This window comes from Copadichromis virginalis, linkage group LG1 (genome assembly GCF_057382275.1).
Source record: "Copadichromis virginalis isolate Kocher_CV1m ecotype Utaka linkage group LG1, C_Virginalis_male_GT1.1, whole genome shotgun sequence".
NCBI lineage: Eukaryota > Metazoa > Chordata > Actinopteri > Cichliformes > Cichlidae > Copadichromis > Copadichromis virginalis.
This window is the reverse complement of record NC_140618.1, coordinates 28,370,505-28,392,191: the sequence shown is the minus strand read 5'-3', so window position 1 is coordinate 28,392,191 and position 21,687 is coordinate 28,370,505. Positions and strand designations below refer to the sequence as shown.

The window sequence follows — 21,687 nt, the reverse complement described above, 5'->3', positions numbered from 1 at the left end:
TCTGTACTTCAATCACATCTTGATCATTTGATCATTAAAATCCACCGTGGTGATGCACAGAGACAAACCTAGAAAAACTGTGTCACTGTCTGACACTTATGGACCTAACTGCAGGTGTCAGCCAGTCCGGTTAGACAGTTATTTCAGCTTAGCACTACATGAGTAGACTAAACTTTGACGCTTTCCCCATAAAGATGAAGTTTGACCTCAAGCCTCCTGTTACTAGGGCTGCTCCCAGTAAGTAGGCTTTCAAGGTGTAAAGAGTTAATCATACAACAATTCTAACTGCTAAATATTGTGACCTCAAATAGAGCTGATGTCATCTTTTTCTTTGTCATTGTGCAATAAATTTAATATCAAATTATTCAGACAAACGCAGAGGAGTTGCAGGAAACCTTAAACATTGCCATGTTGGACTAACGCTAATCAGTGAGAGCAGCAAATGCAATACTGACATGCTTGGCAGCACCTTTTGTTCAATACTATTAAGTGTTTCTCTCGTTCCATGTCTCCCGAGGGCAGTTATTGATATTGATATTTTTACACAAAGATACAGAATATGCACACACATACCTTGGTTCCATCGACACTGATAATGCGGTAGCTGTTACGCGTGCTGTCATAAAAATAGGAGACAGTGACAGCCTGCTTGCTGGCAGGAACCCAGTTCTTCTTGGTAGTTGGGTCGATTTGGAAGACATGGGCCCTGGTGGTGTAGATCGGCTGCTCCCTGAAGAGCAGAAGACAGAGCAGAGGGACGATATTAGAGGGCGATTGAGATAAGACACAACATGGAACTACAGCTCAAGATAACATCCACTGATAAACGAGCCAAATCTCTCTCACACACAACACACACAAACAGAGCTATAGGGTGAATAAAAGCTTTATCACATAAAGTCTGCAGAGACCGTGTGCTTTGTGTTCAGAAATGCAGAGTCCTGAGAGTCTTAGTGTGGACAGGCAGGTGATAATGTAACACAAACCCTTAATTCTCATGGCAACCCAAAGCCATTAGCACATTAACACCCCCCTTCCCTCTCATAGGTGTCAGTAACACACTAGATGTTTGGACTGTGCACTTTTATGTGTTTAGAGAAAGATTTTTCTAGTGCACCACAGTCAGATAATTGACTTTTCTCACACCAGCTGCCTACTACTGGATGCAATGTTAATCTAACCAAGTGATCACATTGTCAAAACAGTTTTTACACTAAACATGCACAGTGCTAATGGCAACATGTCACTCTGATAATGCACATAATGCTTGCCCATTTTCTTAGTATGTTATTACCATGTCACATTTGCAATTACCCACATCCAAAAGCAGTTTTTGTTTTGTTGAACAGTTTATATATTGCACAGCACAAGGCACTGAATTAAACATCAGTTGGATTAATTCCTAATTATGATTTTGCATACATTTGCCATCATCATGAGTCATCTTTTATAATCAAAGAAAACTGCTTTGTATTACTTCGCTTAGCTTGAATGGTAGCACGTTATCCATAAAACACCGATATTAAACCTGTAAACTAATGGGGATTCTTAGGATTTATCGGCAAACGACTGTACTGGGAAACATCGGTAAAATGGATTCCACTCATTACGGGAATTATAAGTAGATAAAAGCTCTGCTGAGCCCGTCTCTGACTCATTTCAGTGTCCACTTTTAGAAAGTATTCACAAGCTGATTCAAGTTAAGCTTTTGTCCAGCCCAGTTTTACTGCCACGTCTCTGTCATTATACTCAAGCAGTTCTCTCTCCATTTTTAATCTCTTACAGCCTCATTATAGTTTAATCATTTTTAAGTGAAAAGGTGAAACCACACTCGACTTAAAAAAAAATAAAATAATAAAATGTATAAAACCCAAGTCAGCAATAAATGTGATGGAGAAAAGTTCAAAATCATGTCATCTATCCGTGGGAGTGAAGTAATCTGCCTCTCAGCCATGAGCTGCACACCGCCCTTGTGATTCAGAAGAGCATCAGCATGAGGAGCAGGATCAAGGCGGCTGTTAAACTTGAATGACCGCAGACTAAATACAAATGCTCCTCCTCTCAATGACATCCACAGACACACCTTTATGATTCCGATGACAGTCCTGCTGTTACCTGGAAACATAGCCTGACTCAGTAAGACAAGAAGTGGATTTTCAGCTTTCACAGCTTTTAACAGAGGAGAAAAAGAAGAGAAAAAAACCCTAACCTTTTGCAAATAATTTGAACCCCACGCTGAAATAAAAACAGTACAAAGAAAACACATGAAATAAAACCAAAATTGATGGCCTGTATTTGTATAGCGCTTTACTTAGTCCCTAAGGACCCCAAAGCGCTTTACACTACATTCAGTCATTCACCCATTCACACACTGGTGATGGTAAGCTACATTGTAGCCACAGTTACCCTGGGGCGCGCTGACAGAGGCGAGGCAACCGGACACTGGCGCCACCGGGCCCTCTGACCACCACCAGTAGGCAACGGGTGAAGTGTCTTGCCCAAGGACACAAGGGCCGAGACTGTCCGAGCCGGGGCTCGAACCGGCAACCTTCCGATTACAAGACAAACTGCCAACTCTTGAGCCAGAAACTGTCATTTAAATGTTCATCTATTACTTAATATTTTGGTGTAGTATGAATGACCCAGAGGTTTTTAAATCAGTACGGTAAGATGTAAAAATGTAAAAACTTTAAAACTAGTTAAAAGTCCAAAATGTATGCCCCTTTTCACATTTTCCAAAGTCTTTGGCGGGCCAATTCTGGGCCCCAGACCGTATGTTTGACACTCCCCGATTTAAAGAATGCAGACACTGAGTGATCTTCAGGTGACACTGTATTAAAATAGACATGACTCTGTAAATCAATTAAATTTCAAGCCATTGTGATCGCTGGGTTCAGTAAAAAGAACACATCGGTATCTACTACACTATTACACAGTTTCAAAGCTTGTGGTTAAAAATAAATAAATATTAAAAAAAAAAAAAAAAAAAAAAAACTCCATTTGAAAGCAGACCATCCATTTTTAGTGTTTCAAGGCAACTATGCAGAAACCTAAGACTGAAAGAGCACTGCCGCTAGAAGCAAAAAAGTAATAAAAAACAGTCTGCCTTCTCTTTAATGATAGTGCTTTAAAAGGACTGGACTCAGGAGGGTTAAAATTTCCACTGGAGGTTCTCATTTCAAAAGGCGAGTGCAGGTGGTTGAAATACTCCTCTATAACGTTCCAAAAGTGAGGAATAATTAAGTGGAGTGGCTGAGATGAGAGGGATCATAGGACACCTCAAGAACTTAATAATGGATACAAGCTGAAGAATGTGGGGAGACAGATTCAAAGTACTTGTTGGAAATCAAAATGTGAATTAAAAAATACTTTCAGAGACAAAATATAGATTAGAAAGATGCCACTGCTTGGTACAAATAACTTGACTGTTGTCAATGCTTTGTTATTCTGATTGCAGTATATTTTAGTAGCTTGTTCTGAGCACATACTGATCATTTTGTTATCCTTTCTTTAATTCCAAGGGCCCTCCAACCACCTCCAACTGGCACCAAAAGTGCTTCTGTCCCACAAGGCACAGTCAAATGCATTGTGAAAACTGTGCCTTCACAGAGGAGTGAAATGCAATGAACCGTGCAAACATGCATAACACACTCATGAACAATCCTTCCTCAAAGGTATCCAAAACATTGCAAATGGTTATAGAAACAGAAAGTGACATAAGTAATTGTGTCAAGAAGGGGGATAAAGCCTCTGGGGAAAAAATAAAAACAAATCTACAGCTGATCATCAGTTGTATGAAATGGGTGTTCTTGTGACTGTCGCTTTAGGAAAATAAAGAAAATGTTGGATTGCAGCCCCCCCTCAGTGCTGACATCGGGGAGTAAGTGGGCTTTCACATGCTGTTCAGCCATCTGAAGAGCACTTCAGTGGAAGCATATTGATGCCTTGAGTAGTGAGCTACAGTACAAGCACAGCACAGTGCAGTTCGTTCCCACGTTCCTGGAAAACAGGGAGAACAAAATGTTTGCTGGTATTACATGTATTTTGCTGCGGTCCATAGTGTGTCGGACCCACACATTTACACAAGCCCATACTGTAGATTCTAGTCTTTTGTTTTGGATTTCACCTTCAATTCTCCATCTAAAGCTAAGACCTGGCTAAAATGCACTAAACGCTGAACTCTAATCAGAATCAGAATCAGAATACTTTATTGATCCCTGGGGGAAATTATTTTTTGTTACAGTGCTCCATTTTAAACCAACATTAAGACAAGACAGACAATACGCTAACTAAGAATAGTACAATATATACACATATATATACATACATACATAAGTCACTTATAAATAAATAGTTGGAAAAGAAACATGTGTAGTTGTAGCAGCAAACAGTGTGTAATGACTGCAACGATAGTAAAACAGCCCTTTTGAGTCAGAAATTTGGATGCTGTGATGTATGAACAGCCCTCAAGGATGATCTGTATGTTACGCCATATCTTAAGCCAACATCAAACTCCAGGGCAGAAAAATTAAGTTGTCATTTCCTCAAATGGGCACTTCAGGATATCTCTAAAAGCCACTCCACCCCCACAGAATCCCAGGTTAAAATACTCAACTTTACAGCCGAAACGTGTCTCTTCAGGCTGTCTGTTTTTCTGTCTCTATAGTAAATCCACCTGTTTGTGACCACTGCACAGAGTGAATTTATTTTTAAAAACACATCAGTTTAAATTGTGTTGAGGCTTCGTGGGACTGGCAGCATTGAGTCACATGCGGATTTCTCTTAATCAGTGTCAGGTAGTAAAAGACAAAAAGGAGTCAGCTGTTAGTTTTTCTGGTTAGTAGATTTAATATAGTGTTTTTGCTAGCTTAAATTAGCATCTCCTCTTAATATCAAAATGAGTAGAGTTGAATCCTGATAACTAGTCTAGCTAGCCAGCACAAGCATTAGCTCACCCAAACACAGTCATGGCCAGTTTGAAGAAAAATGATCAAAATACCACCATTTCCATCTTATAAGCATCTATAAGAGTCATTCTGTCCTCTGATAATTAGTGATGATTTAATGATAATTTTATTCTCTGTAAAATCCCAAATGTGCTTCTAAAACATTGTTTACATATCACTTATCTGCCTCCACAAAATCTTATCACTTGGACTTGGACTTTTATGGCACTTTTCTACTCTGAGCACTCAAAGCACTTTTTATTACAAGCTGTATTCACCCAATCACACATTCATTCAAACAAGACTAGACTTTGTCTAGCATTCACAATCTTATGGACGCATCGGGGAAAACTTAAATTCAATATCTTGCCCAAACCAAACTGGAGCAGTTGGGATTGAACCACCACAGCAACAGAACCACACAATTTTTTCTACTGCATTATATTTTCTTTGTTATAACCCTTTTTACTGTTTCATTACATTCATTTTCTTGGGCTGGTATCTTCCTTCCTTAAACATATGTAATGGTTCTGAGCTAGATACACTGGTACAGCTGCTGTAATGTGATGCCAACAAATCAATTTTGAACATTTTAAGCACGGGGATGTGCTTAGGAAAATTAATCAAAATCATCTGAGTTTTTTTTTTTTTTTTTTTTTTTTAAAAATCTGAACAAACAATTTTTCATGCTGAGAAGCGTACACATGTTTGATTAACAGGGTACAGATGGTCCCATTGTTGTTGCAAAGCTTCACTGCAACGGGCAAAGTGACATGTCTCATGGACAGAAATACTTTAATGCACTGTTATGAATTGCCGGTGAAAATAATGTCAGACAGACAAGCTGGCAGGCAGCACATATTCATGAGCTAATAAAGCTTTTACTTCCATTGGGATTATGGTTCTCACAGAAATGAAAGCCTAATAAATTCACTGTCCCCTTTAAGCCTAATCTCGGTCTTCATCTGCTTTGGGAACAACAAAACCCATTATACAGATCACTGTTGTCGCTTTACATAGCCACACGCGCTGACCTTTGCAGTGCCAGTGTCTCGAGCCAGCTCAGACTGGCAAGGGAAGGAGGAGTGAAAGGCCGCTGCTGAACACATGGATGCACTCACACAACTGTTTAATGGATTTGTCTGATCTGCTTTTCTCAGATAAAAAGCATTAGGTTGATTGATTTTACTAGATATAAAAAAATAAATGAGGAAAAAAAGAAAAGAAAAAAAGACGACAACATTTGGGACTATGACCACTGGATACTTTGTCCCGCTGCCTGTCAGGCGTTCTCTGTCCCCATCTGGTGCTTTGAATAATTTACAGGTGTGTGTGTGTGTGTTTCTATGTGGGGGTGCAGGTCTGAGTTAGACTGCACTGTCTATGCTTACATACACCTACATACGCACCTCAGGACTGTACACACTGATAACGCAGCAATCGTGTTTGTTGTGTACCAGCAATAAGATTTAAAGTGAGCTGACAGACAGATCCGTCTACTCAGAGTACCCCACCTATAAATACATGCATTTTTAACCCTTTCACACATAGTGGTCACTAGAGTAGACAGCTATTCAAAGGCTGTTTTCTTGTATCAGCCTTTCACAGAGTCAGTGTTGATGGTATACTTGCACATAAACCACTACATTGGACACTGATGTGTCACTCCATACCCTGCCACCCACTCCAAAAGGTGATGTTGTCCACGTAAGTGGACAAGTAAAAAAAACACTCTTTGAAAAGTACATTTTTAAAAAAATGAAGCTCAAAAAACTATTTTTTCATGCCTAAGGTGAATAAAAATCCTGATTGAGATTGTCATAATTCATGCATGAAAGGGTTAAAAACAATCTTGCCTTGAGAGTAATAACTCACAAAAACTTATAACTTAGGTAGGTAGCGATTAGTCTAACACCATACAGCAGCTAAGAAGGATTATCATGCAGCTTAAAAAAGACATTTTAAGATGATACAGGATGGCATGGTGTTCTGAGAGGAAGTGTGAATAAACAGCAGACAGCTTCTATCTTTGAACAGGAGCCTGGGATGGCGATTTTCATGCAAGCGCTTGCAGTCACTTTGCACTTGTGTGCTGCTACATCTGTGCAGATCAGGCATGTTTTTCTTTCAGTAACAAAGACAAACAGCTTTGTCCAGATTCCTGAGTATAGGAATCCACTCCGGGCTTACCGCACCCACAGACAAACTTTGCTCATCGAGCTCTCGGTCTGATAGAGGATTTAGAAATCTGAGGTTAAACGCTAAAGCATTTAACGTCACTCAAACAGGCTTTGAAACTGGTTTAACAGAAATCTGCTGCGTCAGCAGCTTCAGCTATGCGAACTGCATTCTTTACATCCCTACAGAAAGTTAATGTGTCTCACTAAACACAAGGAAGCTCGTATCACTGCAGTAAACCTGTGTGACAGTTTAACCTCACAAGGTGGTAATGTTTGAAAATTAAATGTGGAGCCAAGGGTGGTTATGTAAAAACATATTTGGGTAATTTTTCACATCTTAAAAAAAGAAAGGTTGATCACTTGTGACAGTAAGGCCCGATTCTTTAGAAAGTTCAGTGTCATTTTTTCTAGCCTGCAGTACCGTTACAAAGGTGTCAGATCGCTCACTAAATAGGTTAGAGAGATGGCATCGCCACACGCTATCTGGGTTTGCACCATGTCTCGGGCATTAAATGTGCAAGATAGAGCTGGGCGATATGAGATTTTTTCATATCACGATATGTTTTTTTCATTTCAGGCGATAACGATATCTATCACGATATAAGCCAAATAACTATATTTGTAAGATTTAAATGTGCCGTTGCTCACAAGTAAAATGTGAAATAATCAGCAGCTTGTTTTTATTTAAATATTTATTTCCCATAATAAGTTCAACAGGGTAGATGTACTTAAGGAACATGAGACTTTTTCAGATAAATAAAGGCAAATATTGCAAACTACACAAAAGGCAGCCACTAAAGCGTTTAAGTTTCAAAATAGAACAAACAAAACTGACTAAATTGTCAATTCCACTTAGAAACAAAATATTAATTCTAAAAATAAATCTTAGTTTGTTTTACAGAAGAACAGACAAAACTGACTAACTTTTGTCAATATCAAATAAACTGAGAACTAAAAGGAAATTCTCAATCTCTCCTTGTTGTATAGCTTAGCTTTTCAAACAGTGTTAACAGTTACTTTAGTCTGACAAAAGCCGAATGACGAATTAGCGCTTCCAGTCAGAGACTGAGGCTACGTCCACACGTACACGGGTATTTTTGAAAACGGAGATTTTCCATTTTCGTTTTAAAAAATAATCCCGTCCACACATAAAGGCAGAAATGAAGGAAAACGCTGCTATGAACATGCCAAAGCAGCAGGTGGCGCTAGATTCCTAACCGTGCCTAAATGTTGGCCAATCAGAAGTCTAGAAGCCTCGGTGGGAAAAAGTAAACAAAGCTGGGGCATAGAAGCAGAACCGAGTCGTATGTGTGGACGGACAGTAACTGTGTGTATATGTAAGCATTTAAACACTGCAGAGAGTAGAATTAACAGTATTGTAGAAATTCATTTCACCGAAACAATAACGTGGCGCAGTGTGACGCATGCACCAGTTTATTGTATTTCCAGACTTGCTTTCGGCACAATTTACAGTGCACGCTACTCTGTTTTTGTCAGACTTGAAATAGCCGAAATACCGTCACACTATGGAACTTCTATGGCTCTTCCGTTTGACAATCTCTCCGGCATTGGAACCACCATCTGTTTTCTCTTCGGTCACGCTCGGTTGATTTTTCTAGTCGGCACACTCATTTCCTCCATTACGTGCTGGCTCCATTACCCGCTGGCTGCTTCCCAAACAAACACACTGCGGCTTGGCACTTGTGCTGTACGTAACAAGTCACGCGACGTGACGCTGCGGCTGTGATTGGTTCGGCTCTGCGCTACTTAATTTGGATTGGCTGACCTTTTTTTTTTTTTTTTTTTTTTGAGGACAAGAGCGGCGAGGTCTATCGCGATAGCTTAATTTCTCTATCAGTAAAAGTTATATCGCGATACATATCGTTATCGTTCTATCGCCCAGCTCTAGTGCAAGAGATGAATAAAGTAGTCACTTTTACATGGGTGCAATTCCAGAGGCATAACAATATGTTTGAGAATAGTAACCTATAATATAAGATAACCTCTTTAGTCTCTTTGCCAGTGAGACTTCATATTTCATTCCTTTTGAATCCTCTAGAGACTGGACCACATTATGCTCAGCTGCCTGATGTGAACACAAACTGTGCAACCATCTCACTAATAAAAAGAAACATCCAACATTAGGAAGTCAAACTATTTTTTTGGTCTTTTACTCCATTATTATTTTATTTTTTTATTCCTTTAGAGACAATTTCACCACAGTGAAAGTTTTCTTGATGAAACGGGCACTAAAGCAGGACAATCAGCAGGCTACCCCAGTTACTTAAGCTCATTATATCACTCATAGAGTAAGTATAAAGTGCTGTCCTTGTCCCTATGTGGTCTGAAAAAATATATATATATATATGCAGATTTCGCTGCCTGCTCGAAGAACTTTAGTGACAAATGGGGCATTATTCACTTGTCAAATATCCACGGTAAAGTTGCAGAAACACTCACTGGGAGCAGTTATCCTTCCTCACTTTCTCTGCTGGTCCTGTCAGTAGCACTCCACATTACAAGAGGCTTTAGAGTGTAGCACAGTAACAAAAGGACATCTTTTCCCATATGAAAAAAAAAAAAACTGTGTCACAAGGTGTACTGTTCAAATGTGGCAACATGAATATGGAAAATTAGAAATGAGTGTATTAATTTGCTAAGCATAAAACACTAGAAATCATCAACTTGGATTCTCATTATCCTTTTTTTGCATGTTAGGTGAGCACCGCTGAGGCATGGTGTTATATTTTATCTGCGGGTCCTGATGGAGAGCGGCGCCGCCTTATTAGCGAGAACGGCGTGTTGTCTGTGTGAATGAGCAAAGTAAGCAGCGGAGGAAATTCTCTCTGGGTTCATTACTACTAAACCACCTGGGCTTTCCCTGCAACAAACACTTTGCTCAACTAATGATGTCAACAGGTCAAAGGAGGCCACTGTATATATATATACTGTATGCAATAACAGACTTCAAGGTCTAGTTAGCAGAGAACTACAGCTCTATATTATGCTTTCATTTTCTTTCTCCTGACATTTACAAAACAGGAGCATGATGTCTCAGCTTAAAACCACTCGCATTAAGTCACTGTTAAAGGTTATTTTATGGCATCTCTTCTGCACTACACTATCCAGTGCAGGAAGAAACAACCGTTAGGAGGGAAGAGCAAAATAAGCCCAAATTCAACACTACTGCTCATAAACTGACTAATTACAAGCATTTCTATTTTACTAAAAAAAAAATTCCCGTATTACCAGAATTTCCAATCTCTATAAAGCTATAGTAAAAATTTGATATACATGAGAGATACTATTTAACTCCCGTGCCTATTGTAACTCAGTACTGCAATACGGTATCCACAATTAGGCATACAACGTTTGATGCGTCGCGAGGCAATTATCCAAACATACATCAAGACATTTGTGCAACTGAAGAGTAGTAAATGCTGCTGTTATGCTACTTGGTTTGTTTACTAGCATTAAAATCAGTTAATTACGGTAGCTCTCTTGCTTTAATACACAGTCCACCTTTGTCAGGGAAATTAGTTCAGTCCACCTACATATTCAATAGAAGTATCTATAATTGGCTCCATGCTATCGACGATTGATGATCTCAAGATAAAACACTTGTTAATATTTTGTCCCACTCCTTCCACAGATCATGATCAGGCTCTGAGGGCCGAAACATTATAACTTTAGTAATCGGGCTGTTTCTCATTTTGGCAAATTGGAAAAACAGCTGGAAAAATAGTAAAATAATCTTTACATATTGCTTTAATGCAGGATATTTTAATTTTGTAGAAAACATTCTGTCTTAGGCATGACTGTGGTAAACTTTGTTTTATTCATTTTACCAATGACCTTCATAATCAATGCCAGGTCTGGCATCACTGAGTGTCCCATGCAACACAGGCAGCAGGCCAGAATCAAACAAGCCACCACAGCAGGTCTCCCTCCACCACACTGAGGCGGCAGGACACAGAGCCCAACGTAATGTGAGCGCTCCAAGGAAAAGGAAGTGAGGAAGTCTCCACAGAAGAACAGCATGGCAGCAGATGGCCTCCTAGGCTTCAACCATCTGGTGATGAGACGTCCAATCCACCATCAGCCTGTCCCCTTTCATTTACACATGATTCTTTAACAGTAAGACCTGCTCCTATTCCCCAACTGCACCTCTACAGCCATCCCCTCCAGCCTTCGGACACAGATGGAGAACATAGCCTCAGATTAAGCTTACAGTCCACTCTCCTGTCAGGGCAGCCAAAGGACCCACTGTCACGTCACATGTCACAGAGCCTAATCAATGAGTGTTAAACCTTTATATGCCATTCTCTGGCCAGCCAGGAGATTATCATCTATCCCTGTGTTAGGCCTGCTCCCAGCATGGCTTACTTTAAATAGCAATATGCTGATTGCATTGCTGTCTGTGTGGCTGCCTATTCAGTAGGGGCTTTCAGGCAATCTAGGCTTTATGTTGGAATAATTCCAGAGATGCAGCCCTTAAGCTGCAAAACTGTACTTAGAAACAGAATTCTCATCGCTTTCTTTCCCAGTGCTACCGTCTGAATTTCCTCCCCCTCTCCAATTCACCAGTCTTTAATTACATAGGCTTGATTTATTCTTTTTTAGGACATGCCGCACATGACGTACACATACAAATGCACACATACAATGCTACAATTTGGACCAATATGTAACAGTATATACTCAATAAATCGTGTGGAAATGGCATGAACAACAAAAAGTGTCTCAGGGTCAAGAGGGTACTGATAGATCATTTGCTCAAAGAAATATGGTAATAAAGGGACACGTAAAGATAGAAATCGAGGGCGTTAATGTGTGTGTTGTCTGACTTATAGTTAATCTATAACTTCATTTAGGAGACAGGAGCTTCAGGGACAAAGACACACACACACACACACACACGACAAATGATCTACAGCTCCCTCCACCAAACACAGACTCATTCTTATCTGTTGATTTGCTGCTTCGTGCAAAACACATTGCATCATTAGCAGGTGTGCTCAGGTAGTAATATATACACTGCAGAATTAGCAACACATCTGCTAATTATTGGAAGGCGAACAAAAGAATTCCCCTCCCCTTTCTTTAATTTAGTCCAGTTACTTCAAGGTTTAAGATGTGATAGGCATTGTTTTTTGGGTCTTGTTTTACACAAACACACAAGAAAACTGCAGATTCATCAGTAATCTCCATCATTCAGTTGCAGCGTAATGAGCAACAATCATTAAGTTATTTCTTAAGGAGAAAGTTTCCAGTTTCAGTTCTCACATTTGATTCGCTATTACTATTATTATTAAATATTTTGTTTGCCTTCTATGAGAGTAAATTTCATTAGTTGTGATTTGGACTCCTGGTCAGACAATCTAACACAGTCACAACATGCTGATTCAATCACTGCTGTAATAGCTGCTGATTCAAATGCATCAAAGCAACAATACTGAATCAAGTGTAGGAGATTGGATTTATCAGCCTTCCATAGTTTTGATTTTTCACTGCTGCTCAGGTATTGCAAAAAGGAATTTTAAGATTTTTATTTTTTTTTTTAATACAAGCAACATTTGATTACCCCGAAACTAATTGGAATGACAAAGGCAGCCAATGTAGTTTCAAGGAAGTCCTGTGGGATAAAATTTCATAGAAGCCATTTGTGCCCTCCTTAAAAAGGTATTTAGCTGACAAGTGACACCACTGCTTAGCACTGAGTGAACATAGAAAAGAAAAAGGGAACTTTTGTGCCTGTGAGTAGGTGGGAACTCCTGCTTTGGCCTGGCTGCCATGCTTGTCACAGATCCACTGCATGGGTCAGTTTCATGACACAACACAGCTGAGTCCTTTGAAACCGGCTGGGTGAGTACACCAAACTGGCGAAAGGAAGTCAGGACTGTTGAACTGGTTTCTTACGCATTAAAATACTGAGGAAAAGCAATCACTTTGGTATGGGGTGGTACTCATTACATAATTGAGCATTTATGCAGCTAGTGATTCACGCCTCACATCATAGTTTCCATAAATCCAAGTTTTGTGTGTTACAAGTGGAAGAATTCCTAAAATAAATAAATGAATAAATAAGTGATCTAGAATGAGGTTTAAGTCTGAAAAGTTTTCCCTTTTTTGTGTGAAATTAAAACAATCCAGCTGCTTGGAAAGCATAGACAGGGATATATGTAGATGTGCAGAAAGAGGGAGAGATGGTGATTGCATAACTGTGGCAGTGAGCCACAGAATCAACATTCATACCACAGTATAGAGGCAAAATACTGTACGGTACCATGTAAAACTACTGTGGGAGTACACGCCACTACTTCCAGTACTGTGGACAACACACATACGTACAAATACACACTTCCACAAGTACCACCATCTCTCCTCATTAGTGGGCAGTGTTGACTCTGACACCTCCATATCATAACCCTCTCCAAACCATATTCCTATCCTGAAGAAAAGGAAGGAGCACTCAAGAATGATCCTTTTGAAATTCTGCTCATAAATAAAACATAAATCCATAATTATAAATATGGCATCAACCCCCCACCGCACACACACATATACACACATCTGAATAGTCTCACTGACAGTCCAACAAGAGTCACCTCATTAATTTCCCCACATTGCAACACAATCTGGCAATAAAACAGAGGTGATCTTCTCACAACCTGGCGCTTGAAATCAGCGATATTTAGAATTAAATGTATTTGAGGGCTGACAGGTGAAACGGGCAGCTCTGGGGGCATATTTGCCGTCTTTTCGCCGCACAAACACATTTTTAGTCAGCGCAGGTGTCATGAGAGGCGCTCTGAAGGGCAGCGCTTTCTGGATTACTCACCCCATTGCCGCGGACTTGAGGAACAACTCCTTATTTTTTTCTTTAATCTGAAGGTTATGTATTGGCTGGGTTGAGAGGAAAAATAATGTTTCAAAAGCGCAGTCCGTAGATGATTAGCGGTCCAAAGAGTTCATAACCCCGTGTGCCAGCTCCGAACAAGTCCTCTTGCCGCTGAGAGACAGCTGAGATATGGGGGGGAGAGAGAGAGCAGTTCTTCGCAAACTCGACTCACCGGGCTGTCAAGCTCAGTCTCACAGAAGCCCGTTCAATTCAGGAAGTTTTTTCCTCCTCTCCTCCTTTGTTTTTCCTGTTCACATGGGCGGGTGTGAATCCCACCTTGGCGTGGCTTCTCCCTCGCCGCCTTCAAACAATCGGCGCTGGTGAGTTAAGTTAATGTTTGCATTTCGCTGCTCTACGCTGAGCTTCTTCCTCCACAACGGGCTGTTTCATATCAACGGCAGCAGCAGCGACACGGGGCGGCTTCCACCTGCTTTCTCCTTTCAGCCACCCACTGTTTCCTAAACCTGTCATATCTGTGGTGGCGTCTGCGGTTTTAGATGGACTTTCAGGCCAGACTGGAGTTTTTTAGTCATAAACAAAAAAAAAATAAAATAATTTTCAGTTAAACCCGACGGTTTTTTAAATAAAAAATAAAAATCTGATGCACTTACATGTTTCCATTCACTGTGCTGGCTTCCACCAGTTTGCCCTTTCTCCCAAATTAAGCGGAATAACTGTTAAAGCAAACTTCGCTACGCCACTTATTAGCATGTAATTGTGTCAATTAATAGGTCTTGAATCTTTTCATAATGGTTGTTGGACTTTTTTCTTCTATCCCCTAACTGCCAGGTAACGTTCATTAATCTCTGGCAGGTGCGCGCGCTCCCAGAACCGTTAAAATTTGTAGAGGTTTGTTCCGGGGGGGAAGGATTTCAGCGACGTACGACATTGAAATTTCAGAAGTGGAAAGTGTCGCTAAAGCTAACGACGTACTTGTCACATTAAGGTATTTTTTCAAAGCCAGAGATGTAACTGTTTTTAATCTAGTTTTATTTTTCGTTGTTTATATGTTGGATAACTACTATTACTGTCCAGAATAGTTATCTTATTGGGAACACGCGGTTTAGCAAGACCAACAGGGAATACAAACACGACGCCGCGATAGCAGCTTTTCTGTGATATTAAGTATTTCAATAATTTGTGTGCTCACAGAATGACCGAAACTGCGGAAACCCAGCAGAACTACGAGGAGATGTTCGCACACAGGTTCTCCTCGGAGGATCAGGAGTACCAGGAGTACTTAAACCGTCCTGCAGACCGCCCTCCCATCGTGGAGGACTGGAGGAGTCGTGGGGGAGGAAACCAGAGAGGCAGAGATAACCGGTAGGGCTGCTTATTGATTTCATTTTGTCATTGCGAAACTGCTAACGATTGAGAGAAGCGATAATGATAGAAACACCGCTGTAATGTAGGTGATAAGCGTTAGAAAATATTAAGGAGAATTCCCCTAACCGTCGTGTAGCTGGGATAAGGAATGAGAGATTCTGTTTAGATGCTCTGAACCAGTAAAGAAGAATGCAAAAGACTTCTCATTAAGTAAGGCAGTTTTCCACTGAAAAATGACAGCAAGATAGTCAGAGGGGTGAAACTGTCCTTAAAGATCAGTATTCCACTATACCATTGATCTGGACAGTGTACTATGAAGTACGTTCGAGATACCGCTGATATATTTTGAAAGGCATGGCACTGGCAGCATCTACCCAGTCGCAAGCCCCCCCAACCAACCAACCAACCAACCAACCACACAGGACTCCAATGATCTGTGTGACTGTGAACCAACACAGACTCATTTATTCTGCCCTTCACCCAGGACCAGTTTGCAACTTGGAGCAAATTACTTGAGACAGCACACAAACTCCTCCCCTGTTATAAGGTGGTGATTTGTGGAGTGGTGAAAAAGAACTTCCTCCATCCTGAGAGAGAGGATGAAAGCTCGATCATTCAGGTGGTGCACAGAATAAAGCCGCTACTTTCACACATATCAAAAGGAGCCAGTTGTGGTGATTCAACCATCTGACTAGTTTCCCTCCTAGGTGAGGTGTTTAGAGCATGTCCTACAGAGGAGTTTCCAGGGCCAACCCAGGACAAGTAATTTCTTTAGTCATTTCAAGACTTTGTCTCTCAGCTGGCTTGGGAACACCTTAGTGTCGCAGCACAAGGGCTAGAGGAGGTGACTTAAAAAAAGGGAGGTCTGGGCATATCTGTTTAAACTCCTCCAGGAGCCACAAAAGAATGCTGATGAAAATGAGGGCTCTGTAAATTATAAATCTGCTGTAACGAATACATCTGATGGATTACAATTGTTATGCAATGAAATTAATGTAGTGTCTGTAAGATGGTTTTAGTTTCGTTTGTAATTCAGATGCAAGCTTTGTCTGTGAGCAAATTTGATGTAAGGTTCATAAATGTGTTGTGTGACCCCATTAATAATTGTGTACTGAAATTCTCCAATATTTGTAGAAAATGGCACACACACAAAAATCAAGGAATAAGGCTAGATCTCAAAATCTGTGTTTTATGCTCTTAAGAAAACTTGGCCCCAATACAGTCTGCCCACAGAGGTCAGAGGGATCTTCCAGGAATGTTGACGCTATTTTCCAGAGAACCGATTAATCCATAGGTGGTAATTTTGGACCTGTTAATATCTAATCTGGAGCATAGCCTGCAGGTTAGGTTGGTAGAATAAGTTGCCATGGCGATGTACCCCAGTAAGAAGTGAACTGCCTTCATAAAACTGAAATCCCAGCATTAACACGGAAGTTTCTGGAGGAGTTTCCTGGTATTTTTACCTTCTTGTAAAAATGAGAAATCTATTTTTAAATTGTGATGAGAGATTAGAGAAACCCAGTAAGCACGACTCACAATACCATAGTAGTTTATGAGGACAACTTAAGCTAATGTCTATCAATCACTGCCTGCTGTTTGTTAATTTTATGTCATCATCAAGGTACCATGACCGTGGTCACAGAGGACGTGGATGGGGAGGAGACCGCGGTTGGAGACGAGATGATCGTGGACAGCAACATTGGCACGACAGAAACCGAGACAGAGAGCGAGACCGAGACAGAGACCGGCACTGGGGTCATGGAAGTGGGTCTTATTCAGGGCGGCCAAGCTCCAACCAGGGATACGTCTCCCATCAGAGACCACATCATGATCGCTACTGATCTCTTTTGTAATCTCTCAGGTGTTACAAGTGTTTAAAGTATTTGTAGTCTTTCAGCTCACATTGTAGTACTATATGCAGGAGTGTGCAACTAATATTTCTTTCAGTGATTCAAGATGAGCAATGTATAAACAAAAAAAGTCTTTTGTGTTTATCATTTTATTTTTGATGCACTGATTTTTACTCTCCAAATTAAAATTCCTGGCAGGTAAATGGGACTGTGTGAATCTGCTGGACTTCCACTTAGCGCGCCCCCCCCCCCCCTCTCCCCCCCCCCCCCCCCCCCCCTCGTCATACCTAACCACAGTAATGTTTTCCCATGTTATTTCACACTGCTCAGCCCTGTTGTCATATTTGGATGTCTTAACAGGAGATAGATTTGCAGTATTCTGCAGTGGAGCTCACACTGACACTGAAAATGACTGTTTCTCTCGGGTTTGTGGGCTGCCGTATAATTTCATTAGCACATTATTGCTCTGAAATTTCACAGGAGCATTGTTTTGTTTATTTTCTGCTACTGTTTTATATGCTTTGGTATAAAATTGTGTGGTACAGTGTTGTAACAAACACTAAACCAGAATTTGCAGCGAAAACGTGTAAGCAACACAGCTTCAGTTTTCTGTGTCAGAATGTTATGCAAGGACATGTAGACTTAAGAACTAATCTGCTGTCAATAAACTAAATTTAAAAAACAAGAGATTTCTGGAGGGGGGGGTTGAGTTATGTAGTTTGATATTTTTATTTTTTTTTAATAAAGAGTCTTGTTCCCAGCAGAAACAGTTGCTAATAATTTATTGGAGATAATTTATAGGGATGTGTCTAAAAGTTCAAAAATTGATAAGATCAGATATTGGCCTTTGGTCTGTTTGCATTAAACATATTTCATTTTTCTACCGTATGCTATTTTGTTATTTTCTTTCTTTCATTTAGTCGCACTAAGCTGATTCAGGTTGTAACACCAAAGAATCACTGACCTTGTGTTACATACCATATAAATAGTAGTTTTTCATAGAGTGTGTGTGTGTGTGTGTGTGTGTGTGTATACACGCACACACCCGTTCAGCTATCTTAGTGAGGACCATCTTGTTCTTTTTTCCTGAGGTAGTTGTGTTGTAGCTTGGACTTATGTTTTGGGTCATTATCTTGCTGTGGGATGAACCCATAACCAACTAGGTGCATACCACAGGGCATTGCATGGTGCTGCAAAATGATATGGTAGCAGTTTTGGTTCAGGGTGCCTCTCACTTCGTACAAGTGACTGACCCTGGATCCAGCAAAACAGCCCCAGGCCATCACACGTCATTCTCCATGTTTGACAGTTGATGCAACACACATCCTTTCTCCTACCCGACAGCATACAAAGATCCTGCATGATGACCCAAAGATTTCACATTTTGATTCATCAGTCCTTAATACCATCTTCCAGTCTTCAATAGTCCAACGGACAATCAAATCTTTTTATCAGTTCTGAAACAAATGAGCAACCCAGTGTAGGATAATCAGAAAGTAATGGGTTCATGCTTCATGCTGGGTTCATGACCTTTGTTAAAGATTAGCTCACATTTTAACACTAAATAAGCGAAACCTTACTGCAAAATTCCTCAATAAGTGGTCCAGGCTTATATCTTTGGGTTATTTTGAAATGTGTTTGAATACAATAATCAGTATATTCCAGGAATTTTGATTTTGGGACCACTGTGAATTTGCTAAACCAATATTGAGATGGCTTTGGACACATTAGCCGTCTCTCCAGCGAAGCAGCAAGCAAATCGCCGCACTGTTTCATCACTGCCTGGATTCAGTTCTGTGCTTTCTATTTATGGACCTGGTAAAGACAGGGTTAACAGTTCATTTGAACTTCAGCAGTGCAATCAGCTGTGATGATAAGCGAGGGAGGGAGGAAGGAGGTTAGGCCGTAAGTGCGTGGGGGATGTGCTGAAACTGGCACACTGTGGAGAACGCTGCCATCACCACTGTAATCAGTTTAGATTAGAGAGTTGTCACCCGAGACTGCTGTGTCTTCACAGCACAGCGATGTCTTGTGCAGAGTAGATCAGTAAGTAAAGTAGGGGTTTATTTACAGAGAAATATCTAAAAATTCCAGACTTGTGTTTACGTGGCACAGGGAAGGAGTGTAGATATTCCCATCTTTCACGGTCATTTCACTTTCTTTGTTATCAGTGCTTTGGCAAATCATAAAAGTATAATCTGAGGAGAGTTTACAAATCAAGGTCAGCAGATTTTATATGCAGTATTATAAAGAGAAACCCAAAACATCACCACCCAGAAAGCACTTGGCAAACAGTGGGCAGTAAGAAACTTCAGTCATAACTAAATTCAGGCTGGGCGGCCGGCTGTCTTGACCATTTGGGGTGAGCGGAGAGAGAAAGGATGAGCGCTGAAAAACAATAAACACTGAGCAGATTGGTGGTGCCAGTAAACAAAAGATTAGGAACACACAGCTCCAGAACCAGACGCACAGGCTCTGGAAAGAGAGGGGACAATGCAAAAACTATCCAAAGTGAATGACCTGCAATAGTCGTCAATCAAATTAATTTACATTGAACGAGAAGAGAGCAAAGCCAAGATGATAGGTGCACTGTGGGAGGTCCCACAAAAGAGGGGCCTATAGCATCATAAAAAAGGATTTTTCAGGGAACCACCTCTTATTATAGGTTTTCATCAAAAAGGAAAGTTTTAAGCCTACATGGAAACACAGTATATATGACAAAAACATTATATTGAATTATATGCAATATTATAAAGAGAAACCCACCCACACTCAGCAAGCACTTGGCAAACAGTGGGGAGTATGAAACTTCAGACAGAACTAAATTCAGGCAGCAGCCGGCTCCCTTGACCATTTCGGAAGGTCGAAACAGAGTTTTCACAATTTCAATAATCTTGAAAGTGTTAAAGCATGGGTGTCAAACATAAGGCCCAGTTGCCAAAATTTAGCTCTCCAGAGACTCCAGTTTGGCCCACTGTACAGCTTTGAAAATGAAAGGAGCATACAACACATATAGCTCATTAATTGATGTACTTTGTAAACTGGTACTACTGAAGTTTACTATGGTCACAGTGAACAAACACTTCCCAGTGTCTCAAGTTATTACAAGAGTAAGCTAAAGTCATATTTCTTATGGTTTGTCCCTGCTAATAGCACGACTCTCTGGATGGCATTGCTGGCAAAGACTCTATAAGGACCCACACAGTGTTGTTCACTCTGTCATCAGTCTGGATGGATAGTGCCTGCATTTTATAGAGGATATATGATACAGAATTTGGTGTTTTCCCCTGACATTTCCTTCTCTAACACTAATGATAGTTTTTGCTTTTCATGGATTGTCAAAAAAGTGGGTCTTCGTGCTCGAATCCTGCTTTGAATGTGTTTAGCTTACGTAGTATAGAATTTGGTGCTGATATTAACACATCACATCAGAAGGACTGCCTGTCAGATTGAGATGAACTGACACCCCCTTTGAAATCCTCAGAAACTAGACTCAACATAAAGTTCACACAGCTAGAAAGATTAATCCAAAGGTCAGCATGTTAATCCGGTCCTTTGTGTGACACAGAGTGTTGACTGTACTATCCCTTAGCCAACACATTCATTGCACTCATCTCTTAATGCAGCATAAAGCATCTGGTTAAGCAGTTTTTGACACATTAAGAAAATAAATGTGCTGCTTACTGTTATTTCTTTGACTACCAGGTGGAGACCTTTTGAATCCCCCTCTAATCAATCCCATCATGTTTTAATTGCAATTATTACGCTGGTAATGCATGATGAGACTTGGAGATTGTAAGAAAAGGAAAACAATAGAGAGAGCCACAGTGAGGGACCGACAAGAATATGCCCTCGGTGTGGTCTGCCGGGCTGTCAGGCTTCATGTGGCCTGTTTGTGACGATGCAATGTGACAGCAATGGAGACAGTGCGCTGGGGGCCATGTCCTTGATGATGAACTCATCCACTACAATCATCACTCTGCCCCCCCTCCCCTTGGAAGAGCATGCACACATGCGCTTGTGCGCACAATACACTACAGCCTCCCCGGAAACACGCACAAACACGCAGGATCCCCCAGCCCCCGGAGCACTCGGCGACCTACATCTGGTGTTGGAGAGTGCAGGGGCTAAGGTTGGTCCGGGCCAGCCAGCCCCCAGCAGACAGTGCAGAGTGTTCGTGTAGCGAGTAGCGTGTGTAAATGGCAAAGCGCTCCTGCTCTGCTCTTTTGTGTTGAAATGAATGCCTCCAGCATTCAAACAACACTGTGCACACGTGTACCTTGTGTGCACGAGCACACGTGCAGCTAGAAGCCACGTGATCATATATGCACTTAATTAACAATTAAGAATAGGTCGCAAAGTGAGGTTTGAATGCACCCTGGTGCTTTGCTCATCCGAATGCACACTCTGTAACTTAATCATGCAGCTGCCCAGGTCATCCATGTGAAGACGGTGGACTGTGGTGCAGAGGAGCGCTTGTTAGT

The 21,687-nt window shown here is 40.8% G+C and overlaps 2 protein-coding genes across 4 annotated transcripts in view; one reads left to right on the top strand and one right to left on the bottom strand.

Annotated features, from left to right (window-relative positions):
* Window positions 1-14,820, bottom strand: part of homer2 (homer scaffold protein 2) — a 35,049-nt gene extending 20,229 nt beyond the window's left edge. The window contains exons 1-2 of one of the 2 annotated variants that reach the window (XM_085457983.1): window positions 14,639-14,820; window positions 574-730 (exon numbers count right to left, since the gene is read on the bottom strand). In XM_085457983.1, coding sequence (XP_085314109.1) covers window positions 574-730; window positions 14,639-14,640 — 159 coding nt within the window. In that variant the 5' untranslated portion in view covers window positions 14,641-14,820. Of the gene's footprint in view, window positions 1-573; window positions 731-13,967; window positions 14,028-14,638 lie in introns of those variants that run through there. The other variant, XM_085457979.1, reaches the window with a different exon arrangement.
* Window positions 14,283-18,091, top strand: LOC146718943 (RNA guanine-N7 methyltransferase-activating subunit-like protein). Of its 2 annotated transcripts, none has more exons than XM_085457999.1 (3): window positions 14,283-14,347; window positions 15,180-15,350; window positions 16,975-18,091. In XM_085457999.1, the coding sequence occupies exons 2-3, from the start codon at window positions 15,181-15,183 to the stop codon at window positions 17,192-17,194; spliced, it is 390 nt and encodes a 129-aa protein (XP_085314125.1). In that variant the 5' UTR covers window positions 14,283-14,347; window position 15,180; the 3' UTR covers window positions 17,195-18,091. The 2 variants fall into 2 exon arrangements, with proteins under 2 accessions (XP_085314125.1, XP_085314118.1); XM_085457992.1 differs by lacking the exon at window positions 14,283-14,347 and adding an exon at window positions 14,883-14,973.
* The last annotated feature ends 3,596 nt before the right edge of the window (window positions 18,092-21,687 follow it).

What these genes read in the sequence shown, in the direction of transcription:
- LOC146718943 (XM_085457999.1), top strand. Translation starts at nt 15,181, where the DNA reads ATGACCGAAACTGCGGAAACCCAGCAGAACTACGAGGAGATGTTCGCA. An exon ending in CAGAGAGGCAGAGATAACCG is followed by an intron (nt 15,351 to 16,974) that starts GTAGGGCTGCTT and finishes GTCATCATCAAG; the next exon opens with GTACCATGACCGTGGTCACA.